The sequence below is a fragment of the Trichechus manatus genome, unplaced genomic scaffold (genome assembly GCF_000243295.1).
Source record: "Trichechus manatus latirostris isolate Lorelei unplaced genomic scaffold, TriManLat1.0 scaffold00007, whole genome shotgun sequence".
Classification (NCBI taxonomy): domain Eukaryota; kingdom Metazoa; phylum Chordata; class Mammalia; order Sirenia; family Trichechidae; genus Trichechus; species Trichechus manatus.
In genome coordinates this window covers 15,222,389-15,245,340 of record NW_004443943.1, presented here as the reverse complement: position 1 = coordinate 15,245,340, position 22,952 = coordinate 15,222,389, and the positions used below count along the sequence as shown (strand labels likewise).

General features: G+C 38.2%; 2 protein-coding genes across 3 annotated transcripts in view; one reads left to right on the top strand and one right to left on the bottom strand.

Moving 5' to 3' along the window:
• The window catches only part of LIPJ (lipase family member J), a 28,968-nt gene extending 19,402 nt beyond the window's left edge, over positions 1–9,566 (bottom strand). Inside the window, exons 1-6 of the mRNA XM_023739758.1 lie at positions 9,418–9,566; positions 8,809–8,929; positions 5,983–6,082; positions 5,351–5,460; positions 3,705–3,841; positions 3,181–3,327 (exon numbers count right to left, since the gene is read on the bottom strand). Of these exons, the coding sequence (XP_023595526.1) occupies positions 3,181–3,327; positions 3,705–3,841; positions 5,351–5,460; positions 5,983–6,082; positions 8,809–8,929; positions 9,418–9,522 (720 nt within the window). The 5' untranslated portion in view covers positions 9,523–9,566. The remainder of the gene's footprint in view (positions 1–3,180; positions 3,328–3,704; positions 3,842–5,350; positions 5,461–5,982; positions 6,083–8,808; positions 8,930–9,417) is intronic.
• A 12,755-nt stretch (positions 9,567–22,321) lies between these two features.
• RNLS (renalase, FAD dependent amine oxidase) overlaps positions 22,322–22,952 on the top strand; it is a 313,877-nt gene continuing 313,246 nt past the window's right edge. For both annotated transcript variants that reach the window (XM_023739756.1, XM_004369903.3), the window contains exon 1: positions 22,322–22,498. In XM_023739756.1, coding sequence (XP_023595524.1) covers positions 22,381–22,498 — 118 coding nt within the window. In that variant the 5' untranslated portion in view covers positions 22,322–22,380. The remainder of the gene's footprint in view (positions 22,499–22,952) is intronic.

Below are 22,952 nucleotides of genomic sequence, written 5' to 3'. Positions count from 1 at the left end.
GGGAGAGCAATTAGAGTCACATAACAATGTATGTATAAATTTTTATATGGGAGGGAAAAAAAAGATATGTCCCTTCTGAAATTACTACTAAATATGCTCAACGAGGTCTCTCCATTTGAACGATTCTTGGCTCTGTGTGAGCTCTGGGAATTATTTGTCTTACAGATCCCCAGAAATTATTCAGTAGTGGTTTTTGCCTGACCTCACTGGGTTTTACGTTGCACATGCACCAACTGTTATATACTCAAAGTCTCAAAGATTTCTTAGATTTCTGGAACTCTTTCTCTGCTCTCTGAAATTCTCCCCTAAAAATTCTAGCCAGCTTACCTTCCTTGAACATCAAGGTTTGCTCCTTGATTCAACAAAAGTCCTGGGCTCTTAGAGGTCTCCTTCCTGGGCCACAGTTTCCTATTTGCCTCTAGGCACAAAGCCTGAACCATGGCTGGGCTTACTGCATGTATTTCCCATTTCTCAGAGATCACAGTCTGATACCGTCTGTTTTCTAATGTCTAAAAATAGTTGTTTCCTGTATTTTCACAAATTCTCTAGTTGTTTATGGCCAGAGGATAAATCTGGATCCTGTCACTCACTCATGACCTGAGGTGAAATTTTCATACTGTATTTTTAATTGCTATGGCATCTCCTTTTAACATTCTTGCCATTTGGATGCCTGGGAGCTGAAAAAGAAATCTCTTCTGTTCCCATTGCAATTCTGGGCACTTGGGACTGGCAAGAGCATAGTTCTGACAGAACAATCTAAAATGGCCTGTACAGACTTTTCATAGAAACATTCTATGATTTAAACTCATAGGTATTCACTGGAGTCTCTAATTATAAATTTTCCCTGTGCTTGAGATAAACTCCAATATATTGTTTAGTTTCTTAGATGCCACATTTCAGATATTATTTCCATCTGGGTCACTACTATTGACCCTCATGTGTAGTGGAGGTTTACTCAACCCAAAGCATATTGTCCTATTCATCCTTCCGGATGAAGAGGATTACCAGTCACTTTCATGGATGTTCATCATGTTTATTCATGAGTAACCTGAGATGTTTACCAGAGTCTCTACTTCAGCTTTAGAAAAGAGGCAATAAGAAATCCATTTCCTCAAAGAGACTCAAATTCATAACCATACATCCTCATTAATCGTACTCAGATGTTTCAGGCTCATCTCTCTTTGTAAGTGTTGGGATTTCTTTCTGTAAGCTACCATCAAGCAATCATAACAACTGGACGAAATAAAAATTCGGAGTTGTCTGATGAAACATTTTCCAAGTTACATTGGTAAGAGTTTTTGCCACCTCTTCTTGCATCCTGCTTGCTTTAAATTCTCCTACACTGGTTTCCTATCCCTGGGTGACACTGGTCTGATTCTGCTCACTACCTTCTTAGAAACTGCCAAGTTTTCTTTTGGTTATTCATACTGGCTCTTGCAAAGAAATTCCAAGTCAGAGTGCAGCTTCTCCACAGAGCTTGATAAGCTCAAGAGGACTGAATCCAGCTATCACCTGACAGTACTGCTATCACTTGATAGGATCACTCTTACTGTTCCCAAATACACTGCATGCAAAATTCTGCTACTTCAAACTTTCTACTTAGTACATGAGCCATATTACAACCTATGACATTACCAACTTTGGTCACAGATAAACAAAAACCAAACCCATTGCTGTCAAGTCAGTTCTGATTCACAGCAATCCTACAGGATAGCGTAGAACTGCCCCATAGGGTTTCCAAGGAGCAGCTGGTGGATTCGAACTGCCAACCTTTTGGTTAGCAGCCGAGCTCTTAACTACTGTGCCACCAAGGCTTCAAGGACCCACAAATTCGAAGGCTAGAAAGTCAGAGTATAATCTTTTCTAGTAGTCCACAGAAAAAGAGTTCTCAGAGAGAGGTACCACAGTATAATTATAGAAAATACAGCAATGGCCACATACAGTACCCAAAATATACTATGTATGAATGAATGAGGCAAGTAAGAATGAATATTATACTTATGATTCCTCCATTCATTCCACTCCATATAGTCCATAACACTATATGGACAGAAAAATATGAGAAAGCGTATTAGTTTCTTTTACCTTCTATGCAAGAAGGTACTTTGCTAACACCTTTATGGGAAAAAAGCGAACTGAGTTCATTTCTTTGGTTATGAAGAGCATCCTTCATATTTATGTAATTGGCTATACAGCCCACTTGGGTTGAATAAAATCAACCTGATTTGTGGCATGAAAATGTGCTAAGGAATTAGGAGTATATCTTTTATTTTGAATGAATAAATTGGCTCTCACTGAGAGATTGATTCTTAAAAGCCCAGGTGCAAAAACAGGCCACTGTCCAAATGTCACAATTGTTTCTGCCAAATTTGAATTTTTAATTTAATATGCAGAAAAGATGTTAGAATTAATGTCTACATCTTTAAGATCAATCCATTTAATATGCATAAAGATGTTAGAATTAATGTCTACCTGGATAATAGGAGCTTGAGCACCAAAATAATTTCCTACTCCAGGATCTTGCCTGATAAATGCTGGTAGCTTGGAAGATAACTGGCAGGCACTAATTCTAATTATAAAGGCATCAACAAGAAAGGGAAGGAGTGTTAGGAACCACAGTATAAGAGGTGGAGTTATGGGAAATAAATGAATAGAACCATCCGATTGCCCTTGAGTTGACTCTGACTTATAGTGACCCTGAAGGACAGAGTAGAACCATCCCATAAGGTTTCCAATGCTGTAAATCTTTACAGACGCAGACTGCCACATCTTTCTTCTGAGGAGCAGTTGGTGGGTTTGAACTGCTGACCTTTCAGTTAGCAGCTGAGCCCTTTAACCACTGCACCACCAGAGCTCCTTAATAATTGAACAGAAGAGAATCTACATACAAGAAGCCTCAAGAAACTAACACCTAATAGCTAAAGCTAATAAAGACACTCATCTCAGGGCTGTTTTCTGGTCTTCACAGACAGCAAGACAAATACGGAAGAAAAATAATCCCAGCATGCTAATTCAAATTAGCTGCATAATGTTGATGTAGTCATAAAATCAGATAGACAATCTAACTAATAATATATGTGGATTAATCATAGAGTTATACACAAGGCATAAAGTAAGCATTATTAAGAGCTGCTTTTCAGAGACGGGCAAAAATACAATTCAAATACAACTTATTCTCACCGTATTTATGTTCTTCAGATCATATCCATAGATCATAAACAAGATGTTGAGGCAAATCTTATCAAGAAGCTGTAGTGGGCACAGCTTTGAACCAACAAAATTTTTAAATGCAGTATTAGGTAAAAAGCCTTTATTTCCAGAAAAAGCCTGTAAAATAAATTTACTTTATTCGTATTTGGAAGACTACACTAATTCATTAAGAAATGATGCAGGAAGTTCACTGCGCTTACAACCAAATGTATTATCTTGCAGTAGTTTAAAAAATATAGATTAAGGGAAAAACTTGGAAGTATGATGTAGAAATAATTTCACAACTGTATTTTCTCTCACAATGAGGTGTCTACGATTGTTGTAAGTAAACTTCTATCCCTTTGTAGAAACAAAGTTAAGAACATAGTAAAAATTAAACCAAAACTTTGAATTCATACATGAGGCTGTATGAACATAGTCAAGACCTCTTATTCTGAAAACAGAATTACTGTCATTTTGGGTTATCAACTACATAAAAGAAAGGTAGAACATACCTTGATCACTGACTTCAACTTGTATGCCATCTTAATTAAAGGGCTTTTTGAGTGTTTAATGGAAAAAACTGGTGCTAAGGCAAAAAATATTTTTATTCGTTCAGCCATTTTTGGTATGGTGGAAAATGTTATCAAAGCTGAAAGAAAATAAAACATAAATTAGTAAGATATTCTTAAGCAACTACTAGCAGGTAAAAATGACACCACAGAGAATAGCAGTAAGTTCAAAATGGTCCCTGAATAATTAATTTACTCAATTATTTCTTACTTCATTTATCAAATAATTATTACCCAGTATGTGACATGCATACTGGTCACAAAATAATGCCAATTGTTAGGATTAAAGAATAATAATTGAGCAATAAATCAGAATTATAACATCATAGTTTAAAATATCAGGAACAATATTAAACATCTGTATAACTGGCAATGATGACAAATAAGTGAATTTTCCAGACAGATGAATTCTGTACTTTAAATGAAATACTCAATAAACGTCAAATTGTTTTAATATTTACTTTATATATTTAAAAACTTTCCTGCCTTCTTATAGATGATATTAAATATTATTTTACATTTCACTGGTAGCTGAGAGTCATTAATATGACAAATAGTTGTTCCCTCTTTTCTATCTTTTCAGGCTATCTCCTTGCACATCTTCTCTAATTCTGATGGGTTTTACTCTATTTTCTGTGTTCTGAGAAGTCAAATAATCAAAGAAATACATGACATATTATGAGTCAATAAGCTCTGGTCCATCACTCTTTTTTTTTTTTTTATTCCTTATTTACTAATTCTTCAGGGATTCTGGTTTCAAATAGTTGAAGAGCTGAAGAGAATTTGGACTAAAAGTCACACACCTGGTTAGTAAATGTCACAGAAAAGATCTATGGAAAATGAGATTAGATTGTTATACAACATGCTTTTGCTCCTAGGAAGTGAATTATTCCTACAAGAAAGTATTACTCTTCAGCCTAGAAAAGACAAGACTTATTTAACATTGGCTTCTATTATAAAATGGCTTTTCCAACTTTGAAGTTAAAAGAATAGGAGTAAACAGGTTTATAGTACCATGTAAGAAAATTAAGTTAGGTATTAGGAAATTTTTTGCCTGAAAGTAAAGTTGTTAAGCATTAGATAGAGGTATTAGAGTTCTAAGGGAATAAAAGATTTTTTTCTGGTCATCTTTAATTGTAGGAAGACTTTCTTCATTTTTGTTTACTTCTTAAGTTTGATCTGCCCTAAATGCAAAAACATGAATAGCCTTTTCAAGTTTTTCTTGCTCGTAAAACCTATGCTATATTTTTAAAAAGAAAAATAATGTGTAAGTTCCCCTTGTGGAACAAATGATGATTATGATCTCACTTTGATTTTAAACAAAACGTATATCCAACTGTTACACAATCGCAAACAAACAAAACCACAAACAACCTGGTTTTTCACTCAATGATTATGTGATTAGGGAAGCCTCTACGTGAATCAAAGCAGCATATAAGATTCCAGGGCATGCTGCTACGCCATGCTTGTCTCACGGTTTTGCTTTGTTTAACATATAGGCCTAGAAGCTTATTTACAATTTAAGAAATCTATCTACAACCTTAACAAGAGTGATTAAAGAATATTATCAACAATCTCTCTTGGCATACCAATAGTAGTGCCCTGTGAATGTCCTACATAGAATATTTCATCTTGTCCTGTTTGCTTCACAATGAAATCAATAGAAGCTGGAAGGTCATATTTGGCCATCTCATCAAAACTACAAAAGAAAAATGGAAATAAACTAGCACTTCCCACTATTGTTATATTAACGTTTAAAAATAATGAATAGGTAAATGAATAAAGGCAATTTCAATGCTTTTTTTGGTATGAGCAATGAATTATGTTTTATAACGTATCTACTGAATAGATATTTTTGTGGGGAACACAAAGAAGTCAAGGAATGAAGTATTTACAAGGCAGTCTTATAAAGAGGGCATTTGTATATTGTAAATACAGTGAGAAAGACTAATATATGAGTTATAGAGTGAGAGACTGGTTAAAGCAGGGGTGGAGGTTGGTCAATAGCGTACTAAGAAATAAAGGGTACTGCTAAGGAAAAAGGAAACTAACGCAAAATCAGACGAGCATTCTTTAATGCTCAAGCCAAATTTTACATAAATTTTGGTGGTCTACTGAGAACTCTGACTTGAGAAAAGAGTCAAACTTATATTTTATTTCAGTCAAAAAAATGTTCAATACACATAAAATAAAATGAAACATTATTTCATTGTCTTTGTACCTGAAAGCCCAGAACTCTTTGGAATTTGTTTTTAGGTACAAGTGTTTCCTGGACCAGGTAGTCCCTCTGCTGTTTCCCATCCACACATCATAACCAGCATCTGCCAGAATAAAGCCCAGGCTATTGTTAGGAAGATTGGAAATCCAGCTGCTGGCAGATGTAAGCAAACCATGTTGCAAGTATACAACAAGCCTCTGAGCTGGGGAAAAAAAAGTCTACATAAAAATCTTCTATATGAAATTCAAAATTTTAACATGTGACAGTTTGAAGATTTTAAAATATTGTTTCTATAAATTGGTAAATTACTAATGTTTAATCCCATTGTAAGTCAGTGATGCTTAAAACAATTCACTAACAGATTTCTTTCAAACAACCAAATGGGCAATTATATCATGTCTTATTTAAATATAAAAACTTTTAGGAATACAGAAGAAATATTCAAATATATAACAGTGATGTGGGAACCCATACACATTTCAAATAACATTACATAAAATATTTTATATTATTTTTCCACTTAAACATTTCATAAAATAATTTTAAGATTATATTTTTCACAGACATCTTTAATCCTGATGTCATTATGATTACAGCCACAGTGTTAATCACATAACCAGAGCCCTAATCTATTTCCAGGTTTTTGAGACGTAACTCCTTTTGAAAACCTATAAGGTGTGCTCAATTGGGCTCTAAGCCTCAAGTGCCATTCACACAAAATCCACATCATCATCATCTACTCTAATAGATATTGTTGGTGCTCTGCCTAGATCCCATTAACTAGGCTGATGATCCCATTCTCCAGCTATTGTAAGTGTTAACTGCTAATAGTATGCAGTTGGTCCTTCTTGAGGAAAGCACTCTTGGCTAAATGGAAGATCCCACACTAAGGGGGGTGGCAACCCACATGACTAACTGACATAAAGGTACAAAATGCCATTCCCTTACTTCAAAGTTGGACAAACTTTGTGATGTACTTTATGTTCCATATCTCCCCAGGAACCAAGGTGAAGTTAGACTCCCGTTGAGACCATATCCTTGTTTAATTCCTTTCTCTGCTCTGCAGAGTTACTATACTGGCAGGGGTAAATGCCCCTGGTCATCACGACGAGGTATACTGCTGATACATAATGGAGACAGGGAGAAATATACTTGGCATTCAGATGATCCACTGGGACATCTTTTGTTACTCCCATATGTAACTGTTAATGGGTAAGGACACCAACTATGGCCTGACATGGACATGGGAATCGTTAGGGATGAGGGCCTGGCTTACTTATTATGCAAGCTACGTAAGAGGCAGGGGAATCAAGAATGTGTGGTGGTAAAGGCAGTTTATGAATATCAGTTACAGTCTTAGGTGCAGGTGCAAAAGCAGGTATCATAATTTGCCCCACTAATTTCTCTTGGAAGTTTTCCCAGAAATTCTGAACAATCAGAATCCTGGAAAATCTGTACCTAGATGAAATGAACTTAGTGTGAAAATCAAGTGGATTGCCATAGTGTAAGGGGTAGACTCTAGTTGATGCTGTAGGTGCCCAGCCCAGATCTCCTTTATTAAGGAGGTGCACCATTACCCAGCTTTTGTGAGTGCTGCTTTCTAAGGGCTCAGTATTTCCCCTTTCGCTGTAGAAATTCCCTTGGGAACCAGGAATTGCCTCATTCGGGAGATATCTCTTTCTAGAGGCAATGATTGACTGACATGGAAACACAAAAAGCTGGCTCCCTAACTTCAAAGTGAGACCACTTGTGTGGTCAATCCATTGAGCTCCTCTGGGAGCAAGCTGCAAATAGACTCAAGATGAGTCACATCCTTCCTTAAGCTCTTACACCTGCCCTGTCCTGATCTCCACATTGCTTTCTCCTGATAGTACACCATCAGTAAATCAAATGCACCTCAATCCCTGCCCTAGGCTGCTTCTAGACAACGCTAGGGCACTTACTGTATTTTAAAATTATCTTTAAGTCCTTTATTATAGTACTTTCTTCAGAGATATGAACATTATGTGCATCCAAAGTTACACTGATTGAGTTTGTTTCAAGATAATGTGCATTCTCTTAAGTATTTTAACGTTCAAAATAAGAACTTGAGAAGGGGTCCTATGAGAAACATTCTTTTCGGGGAGAAATTCGGAGAAGAAAAAAAAAAATCTGGCTTTTATTTGGGCAATTCGATGAACAAGCAAAAGCAATCCACTACATAGTCTGCTAGTAATTGGCAGATCTATGACAATATCTCAGGTGTCCTGACAAATTTAGTGCATTTTGCACCATACTCTGCTGACACATATGTACCCACTGTTGTAATAAGGAACCATGAGGCTGTTATGAAGCTGATCTTGTTGCTATTAGCGACCCTATAGGACAGAGTAGAGCTGCCCCATAGGATTTCCAAGGAGCATATGGTGGATTAGAACAGCCGACCTTCTGGTTAGCAGCTGAGCTCTTAATCACTGTGCCACCAGGGCTCCATCACTAGAGAAGAGTCACAAAGACATGGAAGGAAAGTTTTACCAGTTTTTCCTCAAACCTACATAATAATATGGTTAAGTTTCAGGGAATTTCTAACCCCTCATCAAATAAATCTCTAGAGAATCAGCATGCATGAGCACAGAAACCTGAAGGAAACTTGTGTTCCACCACTCTATGAACAAGAAGCCACTGGAGAATCAGGCTATCCTCTTGAGACACGTGGGGGAGACATATGAAAAGCTAACTATTTGCTTAATCTTTATATCTTTTTCTTGTCCTATGTTCACTTAGAAGATGTGGAAAAGTAAGAACCTCAGACCCCAGATAGTCTCCAATAGTTTCTGCATTTAATATTACCTGAATTGTTAATATTGTTTGTCTTCCCATGAGGAATTCTATAAAGGCGAAGTATATAACCATCTTCAGTTACAATATCATATGCTTCGTCAGGGTAGCCCCAGTAGGAAATAATCTGGCTCTGTATTAAATAAAACCCAAAACTTTTAGCAAAAAATTCTTAGTTAAGTTGAATGGTTTGCTATTTCTAACGTATTATGTAATAATGAACATTAGTATTCTCCTTCAGCCTCAGGCCTATCTATTTTTATTTTCATTCATTCCCTCATTCATTCAAGCAATATATATTTATAGAATATCTACAAAACTCCCATCTTATATACCAGGGACACAAAGATAAACAAAAAATAAAATAAAATAAATAAAAACCCCACCCTCAAGGAGATATCTCAAGAACTAACCCACTAACCTTTTCTTTTCTAACTACTATTCACTCTAAAGAGGAACCTGGAGCTATAGAATAGTAAATAGGGATTATTAGTTGACCCATATCAAAATATATGAATACAGAGATATAAGTATAGTTTTGTTCACATAAAAACTCCAAAATTTGAAAAGTAGCATTTTCTATTATTTCAGCAGTTTATCAGCTATTTCCTAACAACTTACAATGTTCATATTTGCTTCAGGGTTCACAGATTTTTGATGTCGAAAGAGACCATGAGTTGCTCCAAGAATAAGAACCAGATACATCGCTGTGATAAGGTACCACATTTGAGATCTATGTATAAAAGAGAGTTGTTAATACCATTAAAAGTTGCAGCAAATAATACATTTGACTCTTAAAAAAACTCTGTGAGTTACAGAATATTATCATTTTTAGATGAGAAAACTAAGGCTAAAAAAAAGTAAATAACTTGCTTAAGGATACATGATGTATAAGTGGTGCTGGGATTCTTAATTCCAAAGTCTGTGCTTTTCCAACTACCAAATTTTGTAACTTAAATTCCCTCTCTGAAGTTTCTGTTATAGTATTGTTTAACCCAGTTGTGAGAGCTTTATCATATATTGCAAGATAATTGAAATCGGAATTAATGCTATAATAATATTCTTACCAGATGGTTAATATTAATTAACCAATGCTGCTATAATGGAAATACCACATCTAGGTGGCTTTAACAAACAGAAATTTATTTCCTCAGAGTTTAGGAGGCTAAAAGTCCAAATTCAGGATGCTGGCTCTAGAGGAAGGCTTTCTCTATTGACTCTGGGGGAGGGTCCTTGTCTCTTTTCAGCTTCTGTTACTTGGTTCCCTGGAGATCTCATGTGGTGTGGCATCTATCTTCTCCCATCTGTGCTTTTTTTGCTTATTTACTTAATCTACTCTTTCATATCTCAAAAGAGATTGATTTAAGACACACCTACATTAATATTATGGCATTAACATAACAAAGAAAAAAAATTCCAAATGGGATTATAACTACAGGTATAGGGGTTAAGATTTACAATATATATTTTTTTTGGGGGGAGGGGTTCACAATTTAATCCATAACACCAGACTAACATTTATTAAAGTATGTTTAAAGAGTATATTTTGGGAGGAGGCAGGCCTGGGTAGGGCAAGTTAGAAGTTTGGAAAACTTTCATTCATTCAGCCTCTGAGGGTCTTGATTTCATCTTTATTACTGTAATGTCATTTTCCAATCTCCCAAATTCTGTGAAGCCAGAACTGTAACACTTAAGCTCTTTCTAGAAAAGTAAGAAATGAAGGGACCACAGAAGAGCCAGAAAGTACAGCTTATAGATCTCATGAGCCTTGTGCAATAAGCAAGACACTATACCTGACAGGTGTTATAAAACCCCCAGCTCTACCACACTAGCTTTGTGATTTAAGGCAGGTCACTTAACCTCTCTGAGCATCAATTTCCCTACCTATAAAGGTATATAAGGATTGTTACAAAACTTAAGTGTGATATGATGCTGTATTATTAGTTACATGTCAAAACAGAAATGATCCATCATTGAAAATTATTTTAGATAATTTTCAGCTGACAATTCTATTAGGTTCTCCTTCAATTTAGCTAAAAGAATTGGGAACCCAACTAAACTGCAGAAGAATTTGAATCATTCACTTTATCAATACCAACTCCAATATTTCAAATTGTCCTTTGTTTGGCAGACTAGAAGTTTTTACTTCTTAAAGTGGTGCTACATGTAAGATTAGAGATAAATGAGAGATATGCCTTCCTTTTGTAAAGTTGAAGGGCAACTGTGAAAGGGAGGATGCTTGAAAACAAAGACTTTTACAGATATATCAATAAAAAGTAACTTTGGCAGCTGAGGACCTGGATATTGATTTCCTTAAACTATTTATGCCTGGGCACCATTTAGAAAATCATCATTTATTTACAGGTACCCAAGTTTGAAGACCACTGCTCTATCCAGTACTTCAATTACCTTTACAATATCCCCCATTAAGTGTTCGTGCAGTTTTTGCTTGAAAATTCTCCAAACAGAAAGCTACTTTCTGAGGAAATTCATGTCATTTTTAGATGAATATATGTCAAATTTTTCCTTGAACAGGTTCTTTGAGTTGAGCCAAAATCTACTTTTCTATAGTTTTCATCAATTGATTTTAGTATACTGAAAATATCCAATTCTTTCTCCCTTAAGGTCTTTCACATACTTGAAGACAGCTTTCATGTTCCCGCTAAATCTTTTCTAGCCTAGAAATCTCCAACCCTTTTACCTGCTCAAGTAAGATAATTTCAAGTCTTCTTCCTTTCCTTGTGACTTTTCTTTGGAATTGCACCAAATTCTGAATGATTTTCTTAAAATCTGGGACCCAGCAATGAACATAACATCACAGCTGCAGTCTGGCCAATCTAAGTAGTGTGGGACTGTCACCTTTCTTGTTCTGCACACTGCAATTCATTTATCACAGTTCAGGTTCATATTTACTTTTTATCTTGGCAGCTCCATTGTACTGTTAACTCATAATGAGTTTAGAATCAACTAAAATTCTATGCCTTCTCTCCATGATTCTGTAAAATTATTTCCTAGATACAAGGAATATCCCTGTTCAATTTTTTACAAATATTTTCTTTTAAATTTGTTTCACTGACAGTCTGTTGAAATACTTAAAAATGCTAATTTTATCATTTATTATGAGGTTATCCATTTTCATTTTATATCATTTACAAACTGTTTGGTATGCCATCAATGGTCATTCAAGTTATCAATAACACAAATTAGGACAGACAGTGTGCAGCACACTACTAGATATCTGTTCGCTGACTGACATGATATATTATTACAGTCATGTTACATCATAAAATAGCACTCTCTGGGAAAGGATGTTTAATAATGAAGTCACCCAACTAAATTACCATCCAGCCTATGCATTCTATCTTCCTTAAGTATTCTCCTCAAAAGGCTCATATACCTTCTAGGCAAACAGTTAGTGAAACCAAATATTCTCTAAGAATTCTAACTTTAATTGTGGTTGCCAGGGACACTATATATGGAATATGACAACATTTATGTCCTCTTGGTGCTGACAGTAGAAGACAGACAAAAAATATAGAAACAATAAATAAGTAAAGAGGAAAAAAAACAACTTCTAAAATTGTTTAGTGATGTGAAGAAAATAAAGCTATTAGGATACTCACTGGCTAGCTAGCTATTTTTGTTCAAGTAGTTAGGGAAGGCCTCTTTTAGGCAACTTTTAAGCTGGACTTGAATGACTAGAAGGAACTTATGCAAAGATAAATAACCAGAAAGAAGTTAAATAAAAAGGTCACGGTAACTCTGAAAAGTAACTATAAGAGAAAGCAACTATCCCAGTTATTCTGCAATTCCACTTTTCCCTAGGTCATCTAGTCATTACTCTTCTTCCACAAAGACACAGTCATGCCAGTATTAAGTCATGGACCCACTACCCTATAGTTATAGCTCTGGACTAAGATATAGCCAGTTCTGGAGATGGGAGGATCACTACCTGAAGACTAAGGTAATGAGAAGTCTCAAGCTACCATGGCTACCTCTATTCAATGGCCATTACATTCCAAAATTTTGAATAGCTGTTTTCAAAAAGCATATTGTTGATAAGGAGAAAAGAAAAAGAGAGTGAAGAACTAATGTAAATTCACATTTACTGGAAACATAACTCAAAACTATGCCGTGTCCTAAGAACAGCACAAGCAAAGGTTTTCCACTTACACAGAGAAGTGGACAATTTGAAGATGTGTTCAGGGAACAATAAGTAATTCAGTTTAGCTATAGCATAAGACATAAGAAGTTGTGAAGATGAGATATAAACATGATTTGGGGACATATCACTGAATACTTTTTGTACCGCATTAATGTAGTTAGTCTTAATTCTTTATGAAATTTAGAGCACCGATAGTTTTTGAAGATTGGTAGTGACTGATTGAGAGCTATGTTTTATGAAGTTTACTCTAGAAGTTGAATGCAAAACAGAGAACGGGAGTAGATCTCTCTTTAGAAATCTAATGGAATAATTCAGGCAAAAACTAAATGACTGAGCTAATTTGTTGGCAATTACTTTTCAGAATGCTAAATGTCTACAGTTGACAAGAGTGCACTAAAATAGACACTTTGTCCATTTAAAAAATGAGCAATGGAAAAGAACAGAAATTTCACCAAAGAAGACACTCAGATAGCTAACAGACACATGATGAAATGCTTGCGATCACTAGCCATTAGAGAAACGCAAATCAAAACCATAATGAAATGTCATTTCACCCTGACATTACTGGCATGAATCAAAAAAACAGAAAATAGCAAATGTTGCAGAGGTTGCAGGGAGATTACAACACTTATGCACTGCTGGTGGGAATGCAAAATGGTGCAACCGTTTTGGAAAACAATAGGGCAATTCCTTAGAAAGCTGGAAGTAGAAATAACATATGATCCAGCAATTCACTCCTAGGAATATACCCTAGAGAAATAAGAGCCCTTGCACAAACAGCCATATGCACACTTACGTTCACTGCAGCATTATTCACAATAGCAAAAAGATGGAAACAACCTAAATGCCCGTCAACAGATGAATGGATAAATAAACTATAGTACGTACACACAATACAATTCTATGCAATGATAAAGAACCATGATGAATCTGTGAAACATCTCACAACATGTATGAACCTGGAGGGCATTATGCTAAGTGAAGTAAGTCAATCACAAAAGGACAAATACTACATGAGACCACTATTATAAAAACTCAAGAAAAGGTTTACAACAGAAAGAAACAATCTTTGATGGTTAGGAGGGAGGAAGTGGTGGGGAGAGAAAAACATTAACGAGACAATCGATTAGTGGTAACTTTGGTGAAAGGTAAGACAGTACACAATAATGAGGAAGTCAGTACAACCTGACCAAAGCAAAGTCATGGAAGCTTCATAGACACATCCAAACTCCCTGAGGGACCAAGTTAGTGGGATGAGGGCTGGGGACCGTGGTCTTGGGGGACATCTAGCTCAATTGGCACGACACAGTTATAAAGAAAATGTTCTACATCCTACTTTGGTGAGTAGTGTCTGGGGTTTTAAAAGATTGTGAGAGACCATCTAAGATATATCTACTGGTCCCATCCCATCTGGAGCAAAGAAGAATGAAGAAAACAAGGCACACAAGAGAAAGATTAGTCCAAAGGACTAATGGACCACAACTACCACAGCCTCCACCAGACTGAATCCAGCACAACTAGATGGTGCCCAGCTACCACCACTAACTGCTCTGACAGGGATCACAATAGAGCTGGAGAAAAATGTAGAACAAAATACAAACTCACAAAAAAAGACCAGACTTTCTGATCTGATGAAGACTGGAGAAACCCCAAGAGTATGGCCCCTGGACACCCATTTAACTCAATACTGAAGCTACTCCTGAAGTTCAACCTTCAGCCAAAGATTAGACAGGCCTATAAAACAAAGAATAACACACATAGCTCTACCATGTATACAAGACTACAGGGGCATATCAGACCAAAACCAAAGACAAGAAGGCAAGAAGGAACAGGGAAACTGCACGAATGGTAATGGGGAACCCGAGGTCGAGAAGGGGAGAGTGTTGACACGTTGCAGGGTTGACAACAAATGTCACAAAACAATTCGTGTATTAACTGTATAATAAGAAACTAACTTGCTCTGTAAACTTTCACCTAAAGCATAATAAAAAAATTAAAAAACAGACACTTTGACATATTGTTGGTGTAAGTATAATTTGGACAATTTTCTAGGGTGTGGTTTGATGGAATTAGATTTAAGAGAAAATGAATAAGAGACTGTCTTAGTTATCTAGTGCTGCTGTAACAGAAATACCTCAAGTGGATAACTTTAACAAAGAGAAATTTATTCTCTCACAGTCTAGGAGACTAGAAGTCCAAATTCAGGGTGCCAGCTCCAGGGGAACGCTTTCTTTCTCTCTCTGTCAGCTCTGGGGGAACTTCACAGCGCAGGGACCAAGGGTCCAAAGGACAGGCTATTCTGGCTCCGTTGTTTGGTGGTATGAGGTTCGCCTGTCTCTCTGCTTTTCTCTTTTATATCTCAAAAGAGGTTGATTTAAGACACAACCTAATCTTGTAGATTGAGTCATACCTCATTAACATAACTGCCACTAATTCTGGCTCATTAACATCACAGAGATAGGATTTACAAGACATAGGAAAATCACATCAGATGACAAAATGGTGGACAATCACACAATAGCGGGAATCATGGCCTAGCCAAGTTGACACATATTTTGGGGGAATACAACTCAATTCATAACAGAGATCAAAAAGACTTGGGAACTGATAGATACCAGGGATTTGAAAACAGAAGCTACTGAAGAAGATTATGAGGTTTCAAGTTTGGCTATCTGCAATGATCAGACAAGAGAAATGAGGAAGTAGAAAGAAATGATGGAAAAGAGCACAAGCACAGGATTCAGAAGACCTTAGGGACCTGCCCTTGCCTCATCATTGAAATGTTGTATAATGTTGGGAAAACTCACTTAAATTTAGTACTTATATTTATATATGTAAAATGGTTGTGGGGATGGATTGGAGAGAAAAGAAAAAAGCAGTGGTAATGGCATGAATCCTTGTCTTGCTCATTTTTATATCCCTTAAAGCATTTGGAAGGGGGCCCGAAAGAATATAATATTTTTTGAAGAGATGAGTGAGCTACAATTTTCTGGTAAATCAAATATCTTTGTCACAATTTTGCAAGGTATATATTATTGTTCCCATTTCACAGATGGAAAAATTGAGGTTCAAGATGGTTAAATAACTTACACAAAGTTCTGGGACTAGATGTTAAGAAACATCTCTCCCTGATGCCAAAATCTTGCTCTATTATGTGACTAGTGGCTGTCTTAGACTGGGTTCTCTAGAGAAGCAAAATCAGTGAAGAATACGCACACATACCTCATAAAAACACACACACAAATATGTTGTTGTTACGTGCCATTGAGTCAGTTCCAACTGGTAATGACCCTATGTACAACAGAACGAAACACTGCCCAGTCTTGCGCCATCCTCACAATCGTTGTTATGCTTGAGCCCATTGTTGCAGCCACTGTGTCAATCCATCTCATTGAGGGTCTTCCTCTTTTTTACTGACCCTCTACCAAGCATGATGTCTTTTGCCAGGGACTGATCCTTCCTTATAACATGTTCGAAGTATGTGACACGAAGTCTTGCCATCCTTGCTTCTAAGAAGCATGCTGGTTGTACTTCTTCGAAGACAGGGTTGTTTATTCTTTTAGTAGTACATGGTATATTCAATATTCTTCACCAACACCACAATTCAAAGGTGTCAATTCTTCTTCAGTCTTCCTTATTTATCATCCAGCTTTTGCATGCATATGAGATGACTGAAAACACCATGGCTTGGGTCAGGTGCACCTTAGTCTTCAAGGTTACATCTTTGCTTTTTAACACTTTAAAGAGGTCTTTTGCAGCAGATTTGCCCAATGCAATGCATCTTTTGATTTCTTGACTGCCACTTCCATGAATGTTGACTGTGGATCCAAGTAAAATGAAACTCTTGACAACTTCAATCTTTTCTCCGTTTATCATGATGCTGCTTATTGGTCCAGTTGTGAGGATTTCTGTTTTATGTTGAGGTGCAATCCACACTGAAGGCTGTGGTCTTTGATTTTCACCAGTAAGTGCTTCAGGTCCTCTTCACTTTCAGCAAGCAAGGCTGTGTCATCTGCATAATGCAGGTGGTTAATGAGTCTTCCTCCAATCATGATGGCGCATTCTTCATGTAGTCTAGCTTCTCAGATTATTTGCTTAGCATACAGAGTGAAGAAGTATGGTGAAAGGATACAACCCGGGCGAACACCTTTCCTAACTTTAAACCACGCAGTATCCGGTTGTTCTGTTTGAACGACTGCCTCTTGATCTATATACACGTTCCTCATGAACACAATTAAGTGTTCTGGAATTCCCATTATTTGTAATGTTATCCATAATTTGTTATGATTCACACAGTTGAATGCCTTTGCATAGTCAATAAAACACTTTCTGGTATTCTCTGCTTTCAGGTAGGATCCATCTGACATCAGCAATGATATCCCTCTTCTGAATCTGGCTTGAACTTCTGGCAGTTCCCTGTTAACATACTGCTGCAGCCTCTTTTGAATAATCTTCAGCAAAATTTTACTTGCGTGTGATATTAATGATGTTCAATAATTTCCGCATTCAGTTGGATCACCTTTCTTCGGAATAGGCATAAATATGGATCTCTTCTAGTTGGTTGAAAAGGTTCCAGCACTGCGTCTGTTTGTTGAAACATCTCAATTGGTATTTCATCAATTCCTGGAGCCTTGTTTTTTGCTGATGCCTTCAGTGCAGCTTGAACTTCTTCCTTGAGCACCACCGATTCCTGATCATATGCTACCTCCTGAAATGGCTGGACGTCAACCAATTCTTTTTGGTATAGTGACACTGTGTATTCCTTCCATCTTCTTTAGGTGCTTCCTGCGTCATTTCATCATTTTCCCATAGAATCCTTCAATATTGCAACTTGAGGCTTGATTTATTTTTTTCTTCAGTTCTTTCAGCTTGAGAAATGTTGAGTGTGTTCTTTCCTTTTTGTTTTCTATCTCCAGGTCTTTGCACATGTCATCATAATACTTTACTTTGTCTTCTGGAGCCACCCTTTGAAATCTTCTGTTCAGCTCTTTTACTGCATCATTTTTTCCTTTTGCTTTTGCTACTCGATGTTCAAGAGTAAGTTTCAGAGTCTCTTCTGACACCCATTTTGGTCTTTTTTTTCTTTCCTGTCTTTTTAATGACCTCTTGCTTTCTTCATGTATGATATCCTTGATGTCATTCCAGAACTCGTCTGGTCTTCGGTCATTAATGTTTAGCATGTCAAATCTATTCTTGAGAGAATCTCCAAATTAAGGTGGGATATACTCAAGGATGTACTTTGGCTCTCAAGGACTTGTTCTAATTTTCTTCAGTTTCAACTTGAACTTGCACATGAGCAACTGATGGTCTGTTCCACAGTCGGCACCTGGCCTTGTTCTGATGATAGTGAGCTTTTCCACGGTCTCTTTCCACAGTTGTAGGTGATTTGATTTCTGTGTATTCCATTTGGCAAGGTCCACATGTATAGTTGCCACTTATGTTGTTGAAAAAAGGTATTTGCAATGAAGAAGTCATTGGTCCTGCAAAATTCTATCACGCTATCTCTGGCATCGTTTCCATCACCAAGGCCGTATTTTCCAACTGCTGATCCCTCTTTTTTGTTTCCAACTTTCGCGTTCCAATCACCAGTAATTATCAATGCATTTTGATTGCACGTTCAATCAATTTCAGACTGCAAAAGTTGCTAAAAATCTTCAGTTTCTTTATCTTTGGCCTTAGTGGTTGGTGCATAAATTTTAATAATATTCATATTAACTTGTTTTCCATGTAGGTGTATGGATATTATCCTATCACTGACAGCTCTGTACCTCAGGATAGATCTTGTAATGTTCTTTTTGACGATGAATGCAACGCTATTCCTCTTCAAGATGTCATTCCCAGCATAGGAGATCATATGATTGTCCGATTCAAAATGGCCAATACTAGTCCATTTCAGCTCACTAATGCCTAGGATATAGATGTCTATGTGTTCCACTTCATTTTCAACAATTTCCAATTTTCCTAGATTCATATTTCATACATTCCAAGTTCAGATTATTAATGGATGTTTGCAGCTATTTTTTCTCACTTTGAGTCGTGCCACAACAGCAAATGAAAGTCCCGAAATCTTGACTCCATCCAGGTCATTACAGTTGACTCTACTTTGAGGAGGTAGCTCTTCTCCAGTCATATTTTGAGTGCCTTCCAACCTGAGGGGCACATCTTTCAGAACTGTATCAGACAACGTTCCCCTGCTATTCATAAGGTTTTCACTGGCTAATTCTTTTCAGAAGTAAACTGCTAGGTCCTTCTTCCTAGTCTGTCTTAAGTCTTGAAGCTCAGATGAAACCTAAGCTATAATACAAGTTACCTGCTTTCCAAGTACAATGGTAGGAGAGGCACAATGTAGACATTTCCATTACAAATGGGAGAAATTGGAGGGAAAGAAGGGCTAACAATCACCAAGCAAGTAAAAAACACCAAAAAACAATTTACATTATCTCTCAAGTCTTGAAAATAATCCTCGGTTCTCTGAGACCATCTATGCAGTAGCCCTGCCCTCCAGACTCTGCGTGTTGGCCATGCTCTCTGGATTCTGGGTGGAGGTCCCTCAGCTTTGGACTTCAGCTCCACCTTCCAAATTTTGTGTTTGTTATCTAGTGCTGCTATAATAGAAATACCACAAGTGGATGGCTGTAACAAACAGAAGTTTATTCTCTCACAGTTTAGGAGGCTAGAAGTCCAAATTCAGAGTGCCAGCGCAAGGGGTAGGCTTTTTCTCTCTGTCAGCTCTGGGGGAAGGTTCTTGTCTCCTTTCAACATCTGTGGGCCCAGCGTTCCTTGGACATTTCTCTATGTCTTGGTATCAATCTTCCCCTAGGTTTAGGAGGTTCTTAGTTCAGGTTCTCCGGGTCCAAAGGATGTGCTTCGCTCTCAGCTCCTCTTTCTTGGTGGTACTGAGGTCCCCCTCCACACCCAGGCTTGATGCACTCTCCTTTTATCTGTTGTAAGATAAAAGGTTATGCAGGCCACACCCCAGGGACTAGCTTTAAATCACATCAGGGCTGTGACCTGAGTAAAGGTGTTATATCCCACCCTAATCCTTTTTAACATAACCTAATCTTGCCTTATTACCCTCAGGCAGAGATTAGGAATTACAACACACAGGACAATTACATCTCATCACAGAATGAAGGACAACCATACAATACTGGGAATCACGGCCTAGACAAGTTGACACACATTTTGGGGGGACATAATTCACTCTATGACATTCCACCCTTTGGCCCCTGAAAATTCATGTCTTTGCCACATGTAAAACACTTTTACCCTATTGTATCATCCCAAAAGTCTTAAATTAATTCCAAGTCCAAATTACATCCTGGGGCAAAATTCCTTTTTCTCTGTGAACCTGTGAAATCTAGAATACAAGTTATCTGCTTTCAAAGTACAATGGTGAAACAGGCACAAGATACATTTCTATTACAGGTGGGAGAAATTGGGAGGGAAAGAAGGAATAATGAGCACCAAGTATCATGGCCCAGCCAAGCTGACACCCAACTTTAACCATCGCAGTGGCCATTGAGGCCCTAGAAGAAAGCTTGTTCTGGCACTGCTGGTGTGTCCCTCCCACATTATAACATAGAATATTAAGATAGCAAAGGTCTCAGCAAGCACTGACCTTTATTGTAGTAGGCTGGTTCTTCACTGAAGTTGACTTAAGAAATAAAAAATTGACATCCTCTGCCTATGCATATAAGGAATGTGACTCAGCTGGAGCAACAAGGACACGTTAACTGGACCCTGAGCTATAAAAACAACCCTGGAAACCCTGGTGGTGTAGCGGTTAAGAGCTACAGCTGCTAACCAAAAGGTTGGCAGTTTGAATCCATCAAACTCTATGGGGCAGTTCTACTCTGTCCAAAAGGGTCACTATGAGTTGGAATCGACTTGACGGCAGTGGGTTTAAGGCAATCCTGGAAAACATCTTTTAGGAAATCTTTCACACAAATAAGATACTTAAAGCATGTAAGACCCACCTATTTTCCACTCTTATCTTTTTCCCTTAGCATTTAGTAAATAGTAAGATTTGTTAGACCAGTGAAGACCCTCCTGTTGTTACTGAAACTTGTACCAAAGATTATTAAGAAAAACAACTTAAAATGTAGAATCATGGTGATTTAGCAGTTTTTAGTCAATCTGTGAAAAGGTGAAGCTTTTAATGATTTTTACCCATTTGTAATGTCTATATATACTAATTGGCGCCCTAGTGGCACAATGGTTAAGAGGTATGGCTGCTGTCATGGACTGAATCGTGTCCCCCCAAAAAATGTGTGTAGCAACTTGGCTAGGTCATGATTCCTAGTATTGTATGATTGTGTCATCTGACGTGATTTCCTTATGTGTTGTAAACTCTACCACTATGATGAGATTATATGGGATCTCCTCATGTGTTGTAAATTCTATCACTGTGATGAGGTTACTGATGAGGTTGACAGATTAGTGTCTTAATGCAATCTCTTTTGAGATATAAAAGAGAGAAGCGAGCAGAGACACATGGGAACCTCACACCACCAAGAAAGCAGTGCTGGGAGCAGAGCGCATCCTTTGGACCTGAGGTTCCTGCGCTGAGATGCTCCCAGACCAAGGAAAGACTGAGGCATCACAAGGACCTTTCTCCAGAGCCGACAGAGAGAGCCTTATCCTGGAGCTGATGCCCTGAATTTGGACTTGTAGCCTACTGGACTGTGAAGACAATAAATTTCTCTCTGTTAAAACCACCCACTTGTGGTACTTCTGAGACAGCTGCTAACCAAAAAGTTGGCAGTTTGAACCCACCAGTTGCTCCTTGGAAACCCGAAGAGACAGTTCTATTCTGTCCTACAGGATCACCACGAGTTGGAAGTGACTCAACCACAACAGGTTTGGGGGTTTTGTTTTGTATGGTATATATACTGAAGAGTCTGTAACATTCCTCAGACTCAGGACAAACATAGCTGTGGTAGCATGCTTGTCCGTTTCCCACTTTTGTCCTTTGGAACACATACCAAACAAAAATCTTTCTTCTTGCTTTACTGTAACTTTGTGGTGATTTTAACCTAGGACAAAGTAAATATCAGACCTGTGGTGGCAGCTCTCACACTATAATCTGCATGATTTCCAGCCTTTTCTGGGTGGGGACAAGCAGTAGTAGAGAATTTTCCTGAACACATCAACTTGCCTTGGAAGCCAGCTCCAGGCCCTCAAACCAAGGGGAAGCCGACTTCTCCACAGCCCCCAGGATCGCTTTTCGTCCTCGTCTTCCGGGCGGACAGACCTCTCAGCACCAGTCGCCTCTTCTCTGCCACCTGCAGGTCGGCTTGAGGGACTGCTCAAGACACGGGCCGGGGCTTGGAGAGTGGAGCCGAGAGAGCACTTGCTCAGGTTCAGCGGCGTTTCCTGACTCCAGGCCCTCCCGCCGGTCCGCCAAGACCCGGGCCATGGCGCGGGTGCTGATTGTTGGCACCGGGTTAACAGGAAGCTTGTGCGCCGCACTCCTGAGGAGGGAGGTGTCCTGTCCTTTGCAACTCTCTGTGTGGGACAAGGCTGCGGATTCAGGTGAGTTGTCTGTTGGCCAACACGCGGGGGGGTAATGAGGCCGATGCGTCCCCCAGACTCGGAAGTGGAGCGGCGGAGCAATGGAATAAGTGTCTAAAAAGGAAAGCCAGTCTTTACTACCCGCACTACCGGGCAGCTGCACATGCGCAGTGCTCGCATCGTCATGTGACCGGAGATTTCGCCGCTGGGAAAAGCCTAAAAAGCAGGGAAGGCGGGTGGGGGTTGTCGGCAAACCTTCCTGTGCTGGGGCAGGGCAGGGCTTACAACGAGCACTTTGGAGGGAGGCCTGAGCGGCTCCAGAGGGAAACTGGTCTGAGTTTGCAAAGCTTGGGCCTACCACGAAAAAAAAGGGGTTTTACCTTGGTTCTGTCCGTGCTTTTGCAGCTGACTCGACAGCAGTGTTTTTTTTTTTTTTTTTGGGGGGGGGGGCGCTGGGGTTTCCAGATTAAAAGGA